Genomic DNA, 18,969 nt, shown 5'->3' with positions numbered 1-18,969 from the left:
TTGGAGTGATCTGTTTCACGAGGTGCTGCTGATGCATTTTTAACTGATGGAACTTTCCCTTTGTAAGGCAAAAGTGTCAATGGGTGGTGAATTTTGAAATCGTGAACAAAATTGTGTAGGAGAGAATTAATTTACACTGCTGTTGAGGAACATGTTTGGAGAAGCAACCAGCAAGGCTTGAAAAATTTGCATCTAAAACACAGCAAGGCATGCACTGAACTGATCCACTGGGACTGGAATTGGTGATTGCTGGCGTAGTGGGATCCTAAACCAACTCTCAATCAACACAGTGATGTTTGATGAGTTAATGGCACGTCTGCAAAGGCTGTTTTGGCAGGGGACTCAGCGTTACGAGCGAGGAGATGAGTTCCTGTGTTCCAAAAATGCAGGAACTGACCGGACAGGCTCTGTTTCAGATGTTGGATGTATTCAGACATTTTAAATAGAAGCACTTCTCCACACGTGCACTGTTACTCTGCCATGCTGGTGTAAAGCTAAGGAAGAAAGAGCTTTACGCTGCGTTCATTAAAACGTTAATGAGTAAAAAGTACATAATACTGCCTGATAAATCCAAGGGTTCAGTTTTGCTTTCGGAGCCACGTATAGAGATTCCACGGAAATAAGTGGGACTGTTTAAAGACACGTTCAGTCTGAAACGTGCGGTGACTGAAGAGAAATTGGTAGAGTGGGATTTACATGCCTTGAAAGCAAATCTGTTTAAACTGCTGCAGATAGCGCAGACTTTCTACATCATACCTTTTTATTCTCGTGCTGGAGTGGCTTTACGACAGAGTATGGCCTGAATCAGCACCAGTAAGAGGCATTGATGTGGTATTGGTGAGCATCAGAAACCACCTCTGGTCTGTAATAGACACCCAGTCTTGTGACCTCCCTGTGCATTTCAGTGTTTAACCTGTGAAACGCTGAATATCTCTGTCTTCTGTTGAAGTTGGAGAACATGACGTCGCATTTCTCAAGTCATTGAGGTGGTTTGCCTGGAGATGTTAGCAGGAGTCAGAACTGAGGAGTTTTATCGTGTGCAGTTTTCCCACAGCGATTCCATAATGTTTTCCACTCAAAACTGTGGTGTAGCACAGGCCTGTCTTTTTGGGAACATCTTATTCTTAAAAGATGTTCACCTCAGCTTGGTGTCAGATAAAGCAACTTCGCAGAACAGGTCAATCAGCTGATAGTTTGGAGTTCCCAGAGGAGAGAACACTCCACAGGAATACATATTGAAGATTTTTGCTTGGCAAACCAAAGCTTTACTGGGAAGGAAACTTACCTTGTGGACAACGACGAGGTGGAGTGAAAAGCTGTCTACAAGTGCACAGTGTGTTCATGCCCTGTCTCACAGATTATGTGGTGCTACAGTCAATTTCTGGAAGCAGCCATGTTCTTGCTGAGGGTTTCCCAAGCTGTGGTGCTTACACAATTCTTGTAAGTAAGAAGAAACTCTTCCAAAGTGATGCAAAACCGCCGGCTTCCACCTTGCACGTTTGTAGCAGAGGATTAAGGCACAGCGTGTGGTTCAAAACCCTCGTTTGGTGAGACAGAAGGGAACTGGCAGGAGACCAGGTGATTTAGGACCAAAATCTCTTTTTGGAGTAGTGGACAGTAGGGTGGACAGGCGTGTGAGGATGTGTTCATTCTGAAAATCAGAAGTTACGTGCAGACTGTTGTGGAAGTTGAAGGAGTTGCTGCTGTAGCCTCCAGCAGTAGTTGAACAGATTGAATTCAGGATTATTTCTTCTAGACTGGTTTATTTCCTACGTGAGAATCGTGTGCACACCTGAAATTTTCTCAGCAGCTGCTCAGTTCACTGCCACCACTCCAATAAACACTGACTTGTAGAGCCTTGTTGGAAATTAGCATTTCATATCCAGTTTCCCAAACCAGCCATTTTTCTGATTGTGCACCGAATTTGCTCAAGTTTTAAGCTTTTGTATTGTTGACTTTTCTTAAAAAACAAGATCCAAGTATGGTAGTAGCAAGAGCTGTTAAGATGCTTTGCCTGTTCTAGTCAATCGAGGTCATATCTTGGAGCACAGTGCAACACCTGTAGTCTTGTGTGTGTGTCTTCTCAGTGATAAAAAAAACTTCTGAGAACATGACCAGCTAAACTAAAATAATTCCCTGTAAATAATAAATAACGCTCACAGCCACAGAGGTAATAAATGATAATTCCTAGTTGTCTTTAAGCTGATGGTAAACTGCTTTTATCATCCTGCATGCAGAGCAAGTACATTTGAACTTTAGTTTTGAGTATTTAAAGATGGTTTGAAAATAAAGGTTTTTTAGCACTGGTTTATGAGTCAGACAGTCTCCTAGCACTGGCCTGGCCCTGGAGGGTGTTTGAGGCTCTTTTGTGCCCTAGTCAATAGCTGATCATCTGCTTCAGTGTTAGTGTTTCACATGAGTTAAAACATTGTGGGGAGGGGAGGGCTGAGGAAATGATATTCTGCTGAAGAATGGGAGTGCCTTGCCTTCCCGGGCTCCTGGCTCCGGTGTCGGAGTAGATTCATACCTCCATTTGCAGAATTAGCTCCTCTCTCTTCTGGACTCCTACTCTAGCAATTTTGAAACTGAAGTTCTGTCACTTTGGAGTACTCTGACAGTTGCTTTGGGACACAGGCTTGGCTTTGCTGTACTGCACTGGGTTGGAAAAAACCCACCACGTTGCTCTAATGGAACGTTTGGTTTAAACCAGGCTCCCAGCTGAAGCAAACCCTTCCTACAGGAAAAAGCCTGACGGTAAACCGGCATCATCCGTCTCCTTCACACAAGCTGTAGAGTAAGAGGTAACTTAAGCACAAACCACTGACATGTTTTTATGCTGTTCATTGCAAAGCAGATGGGCAGGGAAGAAGAGGAGGAGGAGGAGTTGCACTCTGTGTTAAGGAGAACCTGGAACCATAGAGGTCAGCGATGGCGATTGCGGAAGCCCTGTTGAATACTTCTGGGTCAAGATCAGAGGGGTCACCTCTCAGGGGGATCTTATGGTTGGCATCTCCTACCCATCTCCAGCCCAAGACGATGAGGCCAACAAAGCAATATTTGGGACACTTTGGCAAGCTTCGGATCAAAAGAACCATGAGTGCCTTCAACTACCCAGACGTTTCTTGGGAGGACAACATAGCAGCTCACATGTCATCCATCAAGTTCCTGGAATGCATAGAAGACTAGTGCCTCAGTAAAGTGTTAGATGTGCCAACCAGGGATGAGGCACCTCTGGGCTTGCTCCTCACAAACCAAGAAAACCTGCTTTGTAATGTCTCGGTGATAGCGTCAGCTGCAGCGATCGCAGTGTTGTGGTGTTTGGAACCCTGCTGAGCACACTGAAGGTTGGTGCTACAGACAAGAGTTTTACATTTCAGAAGAGCAAACTTCGGCTTGCTCAGAGCTCAGTTGGAAGAGATCCCGTGGGAAGCTTCCATGGAGGATAAAGGAGCTAGCAAGTCATGCTTGACAAACCTGACCGCCTTCTGTGACAAAGGAACCTGCTCAGTTGATGTGGGGCCAGCAGTGGACATGGTCTGCCTGGATTTCTCTAGGGCTTTTGATACATTTTCCTACAGCCTCCTCCCAGAGAAACTGCTGCGTTACGGTCTAGACAGTGGTCTGTGTGGTGGGTGGGGAGCTGGCGGAAAGGCTGCACCCGGAGAGTGGTGATAAACAGGCAGCCTGTCACGGGTGGGATGCCCCAGGGATTGATAATGGGCCCAACTGTTTAATATCTCTGGAAGCCATCTGAATGGTGGTGTCAAGTGTACCCTCATGAAGTCTGCTGGTGACACCAAACTGAGCGGGGAAGAGGACACTTTGGAAGGAAGAGCCACCTGCAGGAAGACCCAGATAGGCTGGAAGAGTGGGCTACAAGAACCTTACGAAGTTCAACAAGGACAAGCATAAGGTCTTGCCCCTGGGAAGACATAATCCAGGAGGATACACTGCACAGGCTGCGATCTGCCCGGCTAGGGAGGATCTCTGTGGGAAGGTGGTGGTGGACAACAAGCTCCATGTGAGTGAACAGTGTGTTGCCAAGACAGCCAGCAGGATGCTGGGTTGCATCAACAAGGGCATCACCAGCAGAGATAAAGAAGTCACTGTCCCACTCTACTCAGCACTTGTCAGGCCACACCTGGAATGCTGTGTTCAGTTTTGGTCCCAGCTGTACAAAAAAGCTGTGGACAGGCTGGAGAGGGTCCAGAGAAGGGCCACAAAGATGATCCAAGGACCGGGAAGGCTGCTGTGTGAGGAAAGGCTGGGAGAACTGGGTTTGTTCAGCCTTGAGGAAAGAAGGCTGAGGGGAGACCTTATCACCGTGTTCCAGTATTTAAAGGATGGCTACAAAGAAAATGGAGACTCCTTTTTACAGTGAGTCCCATGGAAGAGGTGAGGGGTACTGGGTACAAGTTACTCCTGGGGAGATTCCGATTGGACACGAGAGGAACGTTTTTCACACTGAGAACAATCAGCCATTGGAATAACCTCCCCAGGGCAGCGGGGGATTCCCCAACACTGGGACACTTTTAAGATTCAGCTGGACTGCATGCTGGAGCATCTCACTTAGACTTGATTTTTCCAAGAAAGGCTGGCCCAGGTGGTCCTCGAGGTCCCTTCCAACCCAGTATTCTACAGTAATTATACTGGTAGTATTGTCCGATAAGTATACTTACTGGTAGTATTCTCTCGTGGCATCTGATCTGTTGGATTAAAACTATGAAGTGAAGCTGTTTGCAGAAGAATTCTGAAAGAGAACAAGGAAGTACAGAATCAATTCCCCACATCTTATTCAGAGTTTCTTCAGAGAATTTAGACCAACGGTGGTTCGCACCTTATTAAAAAAAAATCCAAGGACTTAATACTTTTGATTGAAACACGCTTGAGTCTCCAAACGCTGTACAACTACACGACTTTTGGACCAGAGATGAAGGACTACAGCTAACCAAAATCAAGGAGAGTTTTAGTTACACCTAGCATAAATCACCAGTGCTCAGACTTGCCAACGAAGCAACTGGTATCCTTTTTCTGCAAATTTCATGGTTGGAGAAGACCTTAGAGATCATCCAGTCCAACCGTCCCTAATGCCCCATCAAACCATATCCCTAAGCAGTTCATCCACCCTTTTCTTAAAGACATCCAGGGATGGGGACTCAACCACCTCCCTGGGCAGCCTGTTCCAGTGGCTGACAACCCTGTCAGAGAAGAAATTGCTTGCCAGGTTCTCAGTGAGCTTTGGCTTCCTTGTTTAGAGACTAGAAAACTTGTTTTAAAAAGCACTGGAGGACAGTGGGAAAACACAGTACTGCCTGGATTCTGACTGGCTTTCAAATAACCCTGTTTGCTGAGGATTTTTGACTTTTTCCAACTGTTTGGACATCTGCAAGTGTCTTATCTGTGTTTAGACTTGTCTTGTGTTGGTACTGCATACAGAAGCCTTAGTGGTGGACTACCAGTTGTAAAAATAAGTTGTCTCTTTGCTGGTACAGAAGTGCTGCTCAGCTCCTTTGCCCACCTGTGGTATCAGCTCCCAGCAATTCCCTTCCTCCAGCAGCAGGGTGGAGTGGGAATGCAGTGCTGTTGGACACTGGCTTGGACAAGGGTGCTGTCGACTGAACTGTCGGTACAACTTGTGAGAATTCTGGCAGGTTTTCAGCTCTGAGGAGTTTGTGTAACACCATCGTAGTGCAAGACACTGTGATCACAGTCAAAACAGTCAGCAAAGATGAAGGCTGAGAAGTGAGGGTATAGAGAAGTAGAATTTTAGGAAGTTGCCTCTGCTTTTTATCGGAGTCTAAGTGTTGATGGATATTGAGAGTGATCTAGGAAGACAGTGCTGAAGAATCTGAAAGAGGGAATTATTTTGTTTTTCCTTACCTAGAATAGTACAATGCATTCACAATCATCTAAAAAAAAAAAAAATCATTTGTAACCAGTAAAGTCTCAAGACATTATTAATTCTTTGTTCTAGTCTGATCTTATGCAAGATCCAGATGCTGTTGAATTATTTATTTATTGTGACTAGCAAGGGTAATTTATTTATTCTTGAAATAGAATAATTGTTTAACTGATTTAATTTAATTCAGGCTCACCCTCGTTGGGTTTATGGACGGAAGACCAGAATTGACTTGCTCTAGGATAAAAACTCTGCCTCTAGGATAAAAACTCTGCCTCTAGGATAAAAACTCTGCCTCTAGGATAAAACTAGCCGTTTCTGCCTATGTAGTGTAAGGCAAGAAAAATTTTGCTAGTTCTGAAAGAGCGTCAGAAAACAAAATTCCAGTGGGGGCTGCAGCAGTTCCGTGGAGTGAGAAGTGTAATAGCACTGTAACATCCAACACATCTGTTACAGAATATTATACTCGCTGGGCAGGGCACTGCAGCAGTTTTTTAGCTTGTCTTTAGGACTGTTGGCTCCTATCTTCCATGTTTGTGTTTTCCCTTATCTTTAGGGATGCCTGAGAGTCAAGGGAAGGACGGCGAAAGCCACACGAGCAGCAATAGTTCCAGCGTTAGCAGTTCCGTCGCGTGCTTCGGACAGGTCAGTTCCTTTCGCCTGAGGGGGAAATAAAGGTTTTATTCTGGGAATAAAAATCTGGAAATCTGCTCTGCATGTTTATTCAGCTTAAAGTTGAGTGCAGTAAGGCTGGAGTCCCATCCGTTTAGCTGGGCTCTACCTCATTGTTTATTATATTTTCCTCCGCAGTAGACTTGGCGTGCCCTGAGTTACAGTGAATTGCTTTGGATTCTTCACAAAAGTTCTTAATTTTGTTTCTCAAAAATGAGGCTCCTTTTATTCTCTTATTCCCAGAGAGCCTGGATCATGCCTACACACATCCTCAGTACTGGTTCTGAAAAGTCAACTACTTTCTGCTATTAAAAAAATCACTTAAAAAAAAAGATAATTTGGGAAAAAGAAAACCTTCCGTGGACTGAACAGACCTTTTGGTGGTGAATTCTCTTCTCTATGATGGCATCTATACATAGTTCCTGAATGTGGCATAGGCATGCACACTCTCTCTTTTTCCTTGTGTCTTTGTCTTATCCAAAGGATAGTAAAAGGATTGCTGGTGATACCAGCGATGCTGGAGTTACCCAAAGGATAGCAAAGGATTGCTGGTGATACCAGCGATGCTGGAGTTATCCAAAGGATAACAAAGGATTGCTGGTGATACCAGTGATGCTGGAGTTATCCAAAGGACCTTCCCTGCCTGAGGGGAGTTTGCTGAACACTCCTCACAAGACTGCTATTCCCGTTGTTTGCCTGAGCTGCTATCCTCCCTGCCCCGATGGCGTATGGTGGGAGAACATGTTTAAACTTCAGTAATACACTTTTCGTGTTGGTCACGGAGATGTTATGTTTTGTTTTTAAAAGATAAAATACAAGCTTTATAAGCTGTGTTCCTAGCAGCCTTGGCTAGAGTTAGGACTGCATTAAGGTTTCCATAGGATACTAACAGGCCTGGCTCGTCTCAGTTCTTGTAATGTGGTTATGAGACACGAGAAAATTGCTACAGCTCAAAAATTAATGTTTATATACACACACATCAAGAGTAACAGAAAAAAACCCCAATGTCATGCACAAATGTAATGCACACACACCTGCACCCCGAGGTCCTTCCTTGTCTGTTACATCTTGATTCTAAAAATGGATCATACACCCCTGGGAAGGACTGTACATGGAAAAATGGGGTAAAGAGGTGCTATTGGGAGAAAAGGGGGAGCTAAAATAGGGCGAGGGAGAAAGTTTGTCTTACCTTGTTTTTGTCAAGTATCAATACACAGCAAGTGAATATCAAGCTATCCAGCATGCTCTTCGTCAGAGACTGGGTCCAGAATATATCAGCAGTCGACAAGCTGGAGGAGGACAAAAGGTAGGAACAAACATGCAGAGATGTTTCAACTCACTTTTCCCCTTCCCCTCCCCAGGAAAACGAGGGTAAAAATGTTACAATAATCCTTATTTTTTGAAGTTAATTTCCCACTAGTCTTTTAACATGCAGATGTGAAAGCAAAGTCAGCATAGCATAAATTCTGGCTTTTACTGAGCCACAGGTTCCTTTTCTACTTTAAAAAAAAGACTTTTTCAGTTTTCAGTGCTTCATCCTTAACAAGGGAATCTTTATCTACCTGTGGAGCCTTAAGAAATTTTTCTTATTTTTCCCCCAGAACTGGAATATATGAAGCATTATATAACATTGACCGCACTTTACTCTCTTCAGTGCCCACTGGCTCTGCCCTCCCTTGATGAAGTCCTACTTGTTGTCCTAGTAACCCCCTGTTCACAGTTGGTGGAAGAGCCTAAAGCTGCACCATCAGCCTTTCCCTGAACCTAGAACTTAGCTGGGTTCCTCAGCGTCAGACGATGTGTGCATTCCCTCTTTAAAATAAAGCATGTATGTATGAGTGCACACGTGTGCGTATTTATATAGATTTGTGTGTATCTGCTTTTCTTTTCAGGTCTGTTACATCGAGGGTCACAAGGTCATCAGTCTGGCCAACGAGATGTTTGGCTTCAATGGCTGGGCACATTCAGTCACTCAGCAGAACGTTGGTGAGTATCTCTTGAGGATAGAGAGGTCTTTGCTTTTCCTAAACTGAAAGAGGGGAGATTTAGATTAGATCTAAGGAAGACATTTTTCCCTCAGAGGGTGGTGAGGCACTGGCACAGGTTGCCCAGAGAAGCTGTGGCTGCCCCATCCCTGGCAGTGTTCCAGGCCAGGTTGGATGAGGCTTTGGGCAACCTGGTGTAGTGGAGGGTGTCCCTGCCCATGGCAGGGGTGTTGGAACTGGATGATCTTTGAGGTCCCTTCCCACCCAAACCATTCCATGATTCCATGATTCCTTCACTTTCCCTTTCACTGTGAGGCCCCGAAGGAACAGTCAGATAAGGACCAGGGTACCTACCCTAGGACTCACTTCAGAGATGGCTTCAAAGAACCTGAGGAGAGGCAGGTGGAATTTCCAGGTATCTTAGCAGTTGGCAAGAAGGAGAGAAATTGAATGATAATGGACCTTCTGTTTAGATCTTGCACTGGAAGATGTCAGTCATTATTCCAGGTGTGTTTATGATTTTTCTTGAGCTGTTCTCATCAAGATTTCTGATCTCTATGGACCACTCAGTGACTACACAAGAGTAATTACAATTAAACTATTTAACACCCACCAGCCCTGAGCCAATTTTCGTACTCACCTGTAATTTTTATATTCTAACAAGTTAATATTCCTCTGATCTTTAGAGACCCATCTTTTTCTGCACATTCTTCTTTGAGCCAATTCCTGGTTCTGAGATTTTTTTTTTCACAGCAGAAAGCTTTGGAAAAATTCTTCCTCTAGAAAATGGTATTGAGATCACCTTAAAGCTTACAATTCTTCCATCCTGACAGCTGAAGTAGTACCTGCCAGATGAGTTTGTCCTTGTTTGCAGATCTGCTGTGCTTAGACTGGAGACTGGTTGAAGTAGCTCAACAAAGCTGCGTAAATGTACCTCCTTCCTGCCCCTCCTGCCTTCAGAAATCTTTTCTCACCTCAGGCTGGTAGATTCTAGACATAAATTAAGTTACTTCATTCATTTCCATCTATTCTGTACCACTCCCCCTGCTCTTTTCAGTCAAGAAAGGACTGACATCCTTCAAACTTCTATCAATAGTGCCACAACAAGTCATTCCTTAGCAATCCAGAGACAGAGGATTCTGTTGTGTTTGCTTTTAAGTTCCTGGGTAGAAAAAGGGCTTGCACCTCTGGCAGGTTTACAAAACAAGTAGACCAGATGAGTAGAGAAGACCTTTTGGACCCAGAATACAGTTCCTTGAACTGCAAAGCATTTTATTTCCGACCCGTGTCACGTTCCTATCAGACTTGCAAGACTGCTAACTGGGATGCTCTGTGTGTAAACTGTGCAGCGTTGCTTTTGGTGTGAAATAAGAGATCAGAGCTTCTGGATCGAGACTTGTTTTGCAGCTTGTTACACTCTTCAGCCAGTATGTGCTGGATAAAAAAGCCTTGTGCAAAATTTCACAAACTAGAGACTTCTGGTATGTAATAGGAAAGAAATTACTTTTACAGACAACAGTTTCTTTTCCGTTACTCTTTTTATAAATCTATATTTTAAATACTTTCTTCCAGCTGAAAAAATGGTCATGCTTTGAACGTTCAGGATATGCAGCTGAATGAGAATTCACATTTACAACTCACCCTTCTTTCATATGTTGAAGTTTATACCCGCGGTAGCAGGGTGTGAGCGTTGGGCATGTCTAGCCACTGATAACCAGAAGGCATCACGTGTACATGCACTGGGCACGGTACCAGTCAGCGTTCTCAAACCACACTTCATGTTTTCTAAGTCGTGCCCCGTTTTACAGAAGATGATACAGCACCTTGGGCACGTTCAGCAAGTACAGTACAGGTTTATGAACGTCCTCGAAGGACTAAAGATCTAAACGTGGATCAGAAGTCTTTTGTGTTATTTAGGATGTTGCTTTTCCCTCCCCCAGACTTTGTTGACCTCAACAACGGCAGGTTCTATGTGGGGGTCTGTGCGTTTGTCAGAGTTCAGCTTAAGGTAAGTGGATTTTTTTTGTTTGCTCTCCCTGTAGTTGAGCAATTAGGTAAAGCTGTGAGTGAAATCTTGTGTGTAGGTCAGACTGGTTCTTGAGTACTGTATTAGACTGGAGAACCTCGTGGTGTCCAAACACTGACCTTGCTATAGAACCACCAGCCAAGAGCAAGTAATGAGGCTTACGAAAGCAGAGCATCTACCAAGAAGTGCTGTACGTGCAGAAGTCCCCTTATACTTACTGGTTTTAAATTTTTTTTGCAGGATGGGTCATACCATGAAGACGTGGGGTATGGAGTCAGTGAAGGCCTGAAGTCCAAGGCCTTGTCCCTAGAAAAGGCCAGAAAGGAGGCAGTAACAGATGGACTGAAGAGGGCACTCAAGTAAGTGAAGATCTTGTACAAATGTCCTTGTAGATTTTCAGAAGCGAAGTGAGAATTAAGTGTTATTTTCAGTCACAGTGAGCTCTCTTATTTCTCAGGTGCTTTGGGAATGCTCTTGGGAACTGCATCCTGGACAAAGACTACCTGCGAGCCGTGAACAAGCTTCCACGTCAGGTGCAGAACGTGAGCAGAGGCCACGAGCTGTCTGCTGCTCCTGGCCCTTCCTCTTGAAAAGATGATAAATGATGATATCCATATGTCTCATCCCTGAACTTTTCCAGCTCTGAGACCAACAGCCTTTGCCTGCTAGTTCGTGTGACCTGTTTAGTCACAGAGCTCTTCCCCAATGTTTCACCGCAACTCCTCTAAATTTTGACTAGTGGCCGTTTTCTCCGTGCGCTGCAGCTCTTGAAACTGTTGAAGCTTTGTCAGTTGTAGCAACTCGGTTCCTCACTCTCGTCTAGCCACTTGTGCTTTAGATGTGTATCAGCAATACCAGTGTCAAGTCAAATATCCATCCCATAGGTGCACTGGAAGTCTTTGGGAGAACAGAGGCTGTGGGCACGTTCTTTGCTGTATGCTTTTGCCCTCTATAAGGCAAAAGCCAAAACACATCTCTCAGTCTGTTCTCGTTGGCAGTGGTAGCACAACTGGGTTTACTGTTATGAAGTTTAAAAATCAAACTAACTTTTGACATATTGCTGTCATTAACAGATTTCCTCAGGAATTAAAAAAAAAAAAAAAAGGATGAGAGGTAACTGCATACAGTTTCCCAACTGGCAATTGATGCAATAATTCATAAAACCCAGGCTGCAGGCAGGACAGACAGACATCTAGGATCCGTGTAACCTACCCTAAAGCAGGTACAGCTCCTGTGGGCATTCCTGCAAAATCAGGACTATTTCCTTTGGTCTTGAAGTCTCCCAAGCTGGCAGTCTCTACGTCAGCCAGTGGGCAGCAGGAAAAAGGGGAGTTCTTCAGACTTTAGGGAGCTCTGGCAGAAAATTGGAGATTTTTCCATGAGAAAGACTTCCTTCTTCAAATAAAGTTTTCAATATGCATAGCCCAGGAGAGGAACAATGCCAGGTGGGTCACATACTGCAGCCGCTTGTTAGAATTGGGACTTTCACTGAATTTTAAGCAAAATCCACACAGTAGCACTGTCAATCTATGCATTGATGGTTACTTTGTCCTTCTGCTAGCCAGTATTCAAATTGGTCCTTGTGACAATCTACAGTGCGCCTGTATTTAACCCTCAGTGTGCCTTGTTCCTGTCAGAATAGTTAACAAGAGGTTGTCCTGTAACAGGGGTTTTGTACTGAGGTCTCAGGCAAAGGTAATTCCAACTTTCAGTCAACCAAGTTGGATCCTTCCCAACACTGGATGCATCTATGATACAAAAGGGTGAACCCAACCCTTTAGACTGGATCCACAACAGCTTTTTAGCTGTTGCCAGTTGCTTCAAGGCTTTACCATGGCACAGCAGAACAGGTGGCACCGTTCGGTTTTGCTCCTTGAGGAGTGTACGCACGGCCCTGCAAACGTCTGCCAACCACAACGTGTTGGTACCTGAATTTTGCAACGGAATTAGGAGAACAGGATGTGCTGGACTTGGCTGCTGGAGGATAAGGAACAACATTAGGAAGACCTACACTCCAGTTTATTTTTTTTAAATAGCTGATAACGATACTACTGGCAAACTGTGGCTCTTGAAAGTGTGAAGAATTAGCATGTACAAGTGATGTGTACCTGAACACTTGCTTTCCTTGCCATACCATGGCTCTTATCCTTCCTGAACAGCAAGGAGCCATGTTACACACTGCTTTGCTTTTCAGACTCCTTACCTCCTCAGGTTCCAGTTTGCAGGGCAAGAGCTGCTGTTACTTTTGCTCTGTGAAGCACTAGGTCGAACAGCAAACCTTCTGAGGTAACCAACACCATGGAGAAATGCCTCTTGTGGAAGTCTTTGGTCCAGAGAGAGACGAGAAATTGTGCTGGACATCTTCATCAGTGACAACCACACTTGAACTTTTTAAGTTCTTTCAGAGCTATCAGAATTTATACGTGTGCTGTGATGGAACACAGCAGTCCACGTAGTATTGAAGTTGTCCTGGCTCTTACTCAGATCACGAACCAGTTGTGGGCAGTTCTAGGTGGTGACCTACCTCACTCATTGAGGGAAAAGTCAGCCTTTTACAGCTGCTGACCCGTGGTGTTTCATAGGAAAGCTGCCATCGTCGTACTAGGCTTTACCCAACTCTGCTAGTCAGCCTAGAGCTGTGAGGGGTTCTGTCTCCCTAACTGAGCCTGTTGGAGCAGATCCAGAGTGACACCTCGCCAAGTAAAGGTGGCACAGATCTCTGCTTTGCCAGAGTCGTTGTCTCTTGGTGGCATTACCACAAATTTGTAAAATCACAGAGCCAAACCATCCCGTCTTTAAAAGAAGGAGCACGGTGCACCTTCCTCAGTGACCACAGGACTGGCCAAACTTCACAGACTCAGCCACAGACTCGTGAGATGCCTGAGAAGCTGCAGAGTTCTGCATCTGCATCAGTTCTGGCTGGCAGGGAGGCAGGGTGGGGAGAGCAGGCGGTCTGCCCTGGAGCACTGACCCATCAAACTAACACAAAGTCGCCTGAATTCAGCAATTAATTAACTGAGTGACTTTGTCATGAAAATGCATTTCAGTTTTCTAACTTACTGTTCCACTTTGAGCCAACAAACTCGAGCGTTCAACAGTCCTGTGTAGAAAAAGTCTGTGCTTATTTCATTAACTTGAGGAAAGACATTGCTGAGTTTGTTTTCTTCTTTTCCTTTACTAGATGTCCTCAGAGTTAGAGCTGGTCAACGCTAAAAGAGAGGATTACGAACCTGAAATCGAGAAAGCAAGATACAACAGCTGTTTGGAAAGGCAGAACGCAGGAGGAAGGCAACATTATGAGATGGCATCAACGTGTAAGCCTGGTCAGACAGATGCTGCTGTGGTGGCAGATCAGAAACAGCCAAGTAGTTCCAGGTGAGGCTGCTATTATAAATCTATTTTATAAGCTGTGTTAGAAGTTCCTGTACCTTTCAAAACATATGGACAACCCAGTTTGGAAGATGCCATAAAATGATAGCTCACTGGATTCTCCTTGCTGTTATTTCTTAATGCGTTTTTTTTCTTCATAAAAATGTAATTGTTGCAATCCTGTTTGACTTTCTGCTTACCTGGGGCGAGGGGCAGAAACACAGCCTCCTCAGCCAGCGAGCGTGATGCCACTTACCAGCGGAAACTGCGACAGAAGCAGCTACAGCGGCAGTTCCGGGAACAGATGCAGAAGAAGCACGAGGTTCCAGCAGTTACTCCTAGCAGCCAACAAGGTAAGACTCAGCGTTAAAACAGACAGTTTTAATGATGGCTGCTGGTGGGCATGTGGTGCCCTTGCTACTGGAGCCCAACCAGTTCCATCTGCCTTTGCACTGTACTATCAACACACAACGGAGACCCGAGGAGGGAGGATTAGCTTACTTCCCCCCACTCCATGCTCTTAGCAGGAGCATCACATCCATGCCTCGCGGCACGAGCATCAGCTTTGAAACTGCACCGTTAAATCTGCAACTTTCCAACCAACTTTCCAACCAAAACTTTGTTTTACAGGCAAACACACGTTGCGTGACCTACTAACACATTGCTCTTTCCTCCCGAGGAGGTCTGGGCAGCTGTGTGGTAAGCAGGAACTTGGGGGATGGGGTAAACAGGCTAAAAACCATCTCAAAGTGTTGCAGTTGCCCTTGTCAGCCATCATCAGGTACAGAATCTGACCGTTCCACATGCTGCCACCAAAACCACCAGTTCTAGGAAAAAAAAAAACCTCTCATTTCCAACTCATGCTCTGTTAAGGAGCAAAAGGTTCTTCTATATTTCTGATATTTATCTCTTCTCGTTACCTCTATCCAGCAACAGCTGATCCTCCAGTCAAGCACAGCACTCCAGCAGCAGTACAACAGGAGCTCGTGATAGAAGAGGAGTTCTTTGCAGGTCAGCCAAAAAGCAATGAGCAAGAGTGTTAAATCTGGTGATGTTAACATTTACATCAGCTCTTCGGAGTCCAGCGTGGAGGGGAAAGTTCTGAAGAGGCTGGAATAACAGAAGTGCAAGGATGGGCCTGATCTCAGCGACACAGCCTTGCTGGAGGGGCAGGGAAGTGGCGGCCATCGCTATGCAGGGTTGCACACCACGCTCTTGGGTTGTAAAACGTGTTCAGAAAACCCTTTTCCTCAAGTGATGCTGCACAGAAACAGAACATTTGGGGAGGTGAAGGGGTGTCTTAACAACCATGGCCATCTGGGTCCTGCTTACGGCGTGGTGCCTGGACATTGCTAAGTCCAGAGCACCGGGGTAGCACCGTGTCCCTGCTGTGCGCTGACAGAAAAGGTGCTTCACAGTTTTGTAGTGGCCACCACTTGGAGGAAAAGAGTGGGCTGGTCCTGGAGTTCCTGTCATTCCTGTAGTACATACAGTAGCGTCATCTTTGGTTTGATCACTTTTTCATTCATTCTAGATGATCCTGAACTTTGGGACATTTCCTTGGAGACTATGGATCTTAAGATGATGAGTCACGAAATGGCAGACCCATCAGCTGGACACGGGACACCTGGACCACCCCACGGACACCATCAAATGACTACTGGTGACAGGACACCTCACAGAATGAATTCCCACAAAACCTCTGCGAGGTTTGTGCAATTGCAGCCGTCTGCTGCCATCATGAGCAACATCAGCTGTGCCAACCAGTGTACCCCAGGTACGTCCTACCAAAAAATGTCCAAGTTCTGTCGTAGCAACTGCTCTTGGCTTTGAAAGCAACGCTGTCAGATTAGTAAATGGGAGTAGGAGAAACGTTCCTCTTTTCTTGGACCTGGCTGCAGATGCTGTGATAGTGGGCTAGGAGAACTAGTTGGGTTTTTCCTTCGAACTGTCCTATCAAGGAAGAACTAGAAAAAGAATTGAGGAGCCCTTTTAGAAGCAGAAAAAAAGCTTTAAGAAACTTATGTTTCTCACTGTCTCCCTGTTTGACAGAGCACAGCCCCCACATGAGAAGTCAAAGCTTGAAGAAGAGGAGGCTGGAACCTACGTAAGACACCTGGTGGTATCTACCTCCATCCTGGATTACATCAGAAGACTGCAGTTGGCTGTTGAAATGATGGGAGCCTAAAGCATTAATGGATTTTCCTGCGTATTATGGTGAAGCAACACAGAAGAGTTTAACACAGCCAGCAAGAACTTGGTGTTCTTTTTGGTTGTTACATGTTTCAGATGCCTTTTTAAGGCATTTTTTTCTGCAGCACCAGACTCGTGCCTGTATCACAGGCTGCCGCGACGCGCAATTTGCCTGCCAGAGTAACAGAATTAATCCTTACAGTGAGATGCAATTCCTGACTTTTCTCCCTCAGTGCTGTGTTTCAGCACAGGAGAAAGATTTCCAGTGAAACGGGGAGAGGGTGGGTCACAGATGCACAAAGCCTGCGAGCTGCAGTCGCTGCCCGTTCCAGGAGGCGGAGGGTGCGGAGCTGCGGCTGCCTCCGCCGCGCAGCCCGGCTGCTCGCCCTGCGGCTGCACAGAGGGGTCGGAGCCATCGCTGCTCCTCAGAGCCCGGCGCTGGCTCCTTGGCACCTACCACTGGCCCCTCGGTGCCTTCCTCAGCCATACTGGTGTGATGGCAGCAGAGGAGCAGGGGCGCGCTGGGACCGCAGCCCAGGAGTTCCCGTAGCATCTCGGACAGCGTTTGCTTGGAGCTTCCTAAAAAAGTGGGAGCTGTGCTTTTGTTTTTAAACAAGTGTTCAACCCTTTTCGATATAAAATAAACGTGAAGTTGGACATACAAACCACACTCGCAGCTTGCTCATGCCTCTGGACCCTCCAGACCATTACAACTCATTTCCTGGTTAACGAGCTCAAAGAAGCAAGTGTGCTCTGAGTAGTTACAAGTGGGAAGCTCAACAGACAACTACCACTGAGTAGTTTACAAGTAGGAAGCTCAAGAGACTACCACTGAGTAGTTACAAGTAGGAAGCTCAAGAGACTACCACTGAGTAGTTACAAGTAGGAAGCTCAAGAGACTACCACTGAGTAGTTACAAGTAGGAAGCTCAAGAGATGACCAGTAAAAGGCCAGTGGCTCATGACTGGTCACTGCTTTTCAGAAGGTCAGGGTCTCATTGAACCAGGTTTCTTGCACTTTCCTGTGATGAACTGATAAATCACATAAGGGTTAAATCACTCCGGGAAGGACGGATAGGCTGGAAAACCCACAGCTCAACCAAAGCAGGTTGGGTTTGTTTAACGACTCCGTTAAATATTCTACAAAGGTAACGAACTGCGGCGCGAGGCGCCATCGCACAAGCAGCGCAGTGCCGGGGTTTAGTGCAAAACACACAACTAACTATGGCCAGGGAAGCCCAAAGTTTGAATTCATTTTATTTTATTTTTTTTTGTATTTTTAATTTTTACAGTGTACATTGTTAAATAATGTAAAGAAAAACGCTTGTAATTCCGAAACAGATTTTATGTGGAAAAAGATACTCGAAGTGTAATATTAAACAAAATAATTTAACAGTTCAGTAGCATTAGTTCATTCCTCTAGACTTCAGTTATTCATCCACAGGAGGAGAGAGGACGGGGCCGGGGAGGGATCAATGGTAAAGAAAACCAGTTCTCGCATAACATTAAGTGAAAAAAAGAACACAAACGACCTCCAACTTATTAGACCAAAATTAAATAACCACATGCTGCATTCAGCTGATGATTCCTCTCAGGAATGTTCCCCTCCTTTCACTACTGCCCCACGTTTGTCACTGCTCCCCTTCCCGGGCACATCTCCCCCGTCAGGCCAGGTGTTCTGGGAGTCCCTCCGCATCCCTCGGATGGGATGGGAGAGCCGAGGGTCTCCGCTCCCCTTCCCCCGCTGGCACCCCTCCACCTTCTCCCCCTCCTTCCTCCACACCCCCTCCATGAGCCTCCTCTCCCATTCCGTAGCTCTCGTCTGCACTTCAGTTACAAGGAATAAACCCCCAAATCCACGGACCTCCGGCGCAGCCACCGTGCCGCTGCCTGCCACCCTCTGCCCTTGGTTCCTCTCCAGCCCGTTCCTGCCCTGCTGCCAACACTGCTGGGAAAAAAGACACAGGAAAGCCACGGATCTTGTCCCTTTCTGTATAAAAAAAAATCAACAAGCGAACACATCCGCAGACAAAAACTCCCTGGTCAGGCTCCATGGGGAAACAGCGCTCCCAGAAAAAAAAAAAAAAAAAAAAAAATCAGGCAAGTAACCTCTCCGTGATGCACCAGCTTCCAGGGTACTGGTGAGCTACTCCCAAAAACTGGGAAGCAGCAGGACAAACACTGGCTGGTGGTGTTTTTCCTTTGGAGAGGAAACCAGTATTGTTTAACCACGAAAAGGGAGAGCGACCAGAGCGGAAGGTACAGTACGGTTACCGTGAGGTGACAGTTACAGTCCTGGTACCAGCTTGGAATCTGTCAGAGCCAACAAAATCCTAAATCCTGCAAATCAGACAGAGGAAACTCCTCGATGCCGGCTGGTTCAAGTACATCCATTGCCGGCAATGGACGTTGCACCAGGACAGTCTCTTCCTGGCTTAAATGGATTTTACAAAAAAAAAAAAACCACAACCAAAAGGTAAGAAAAGCAATCCCAGCAGACAAGCCCACGCCAACGAGCAATGGCACCTCTCCCTCAAGTCCCATCCTGACCAAACATCTTCCCCGCTTCGCAGGTGGAGTCAAACCGCATCTTAAGTCGGGCCTTTCCCGAAGATACACGTTCTCCCCCTCCGCTCTCCGTCTCATCCAGACCTCCTACCTCCATAGCCAATACTGGTTAGTCTCGGTTTAGCTTCCCCCACGCCCCTCCGTCCCACCCCCACCTGGCCCCTGTCCCACCAGCAACTTCAGATCTTCCCGCCGGGACGAGTTCCCCCAACGCGCGGAACGTCGTTGTTCCGACTCGCCGCCCCCTCCCCGCTCCGT

At 45.9% G+C, this 18,969-nt stretch overlaps 1 protein-coding gene across 3 annotated transcripts; it reads left to right on the top strand.

Moving 5' to 3' along the window:
- Window positions 1-6,457: 6,457 nt before the first annotated feature.
- Window positions 6,458-16,495, top strand: RAD52 (RAD52 DNA repair protein). 3 transcript variants are annotated; one of them, XM_009984390.2, is made up of 11 exons: window positions 6,458-6,544; window positions 7,776-7,877; window positions 8,464-8,557; window positions 10,497-10,564; window positions 10,823-10,941; window positions 11,040-11,115; window positions 13,764-13,957; window positions 14,168-14,304; window positions 14,882-14,962; window positions 15,486-15,728; window positions 16,004-16,495. In XM_009984390.2, exons 1-11 carry the CDS (start codon window positions 6,458-6,460, stop codon window positions 16,060-16,062), a joined length of 1,260 nt encoding a protein of 419 aa, XP_009982692.2. In that variant the 3' UTR covers window positions 16,063-16,495. The 3 variants fall into 3 exon arrangements, with proteins under 3 accessions (XP_009982692.2, XP_086465790.1, XP_086465791.1); XM_086609664.1 differs by having other exon boundaries at window positions 14,162-14,304; XM_086609665.1 differs by lacking the exons at window positions 6,458-6,544; window positions 10,497-10,564 and having other exon boundaries at window positions 7,782-7,877; window positions 14,162-14,304.
- The last annotated feature ends 2,474 nt before the right edge of the window (window positions 16,496-18,969 follow it).

Source organism: Tauraco erythrolophus, chromosome 4 (genome assembly GCF_009769465.1).
Source record: "Tauraco erythrolophus isolate bTauEry1 chromosome 4, bTauEry1.pri, whole genome shotgun sequence".
Classification (NCBI taxonomy): Eukaryota; Metazoa; Chordata; class Aves; order Musophagiformes; family Musophagidae; genus Tauraco; species Tauraco erythrolophus.
This window is presented reverse-complemented; position numbering and strand designations above follow the sequence as displayed.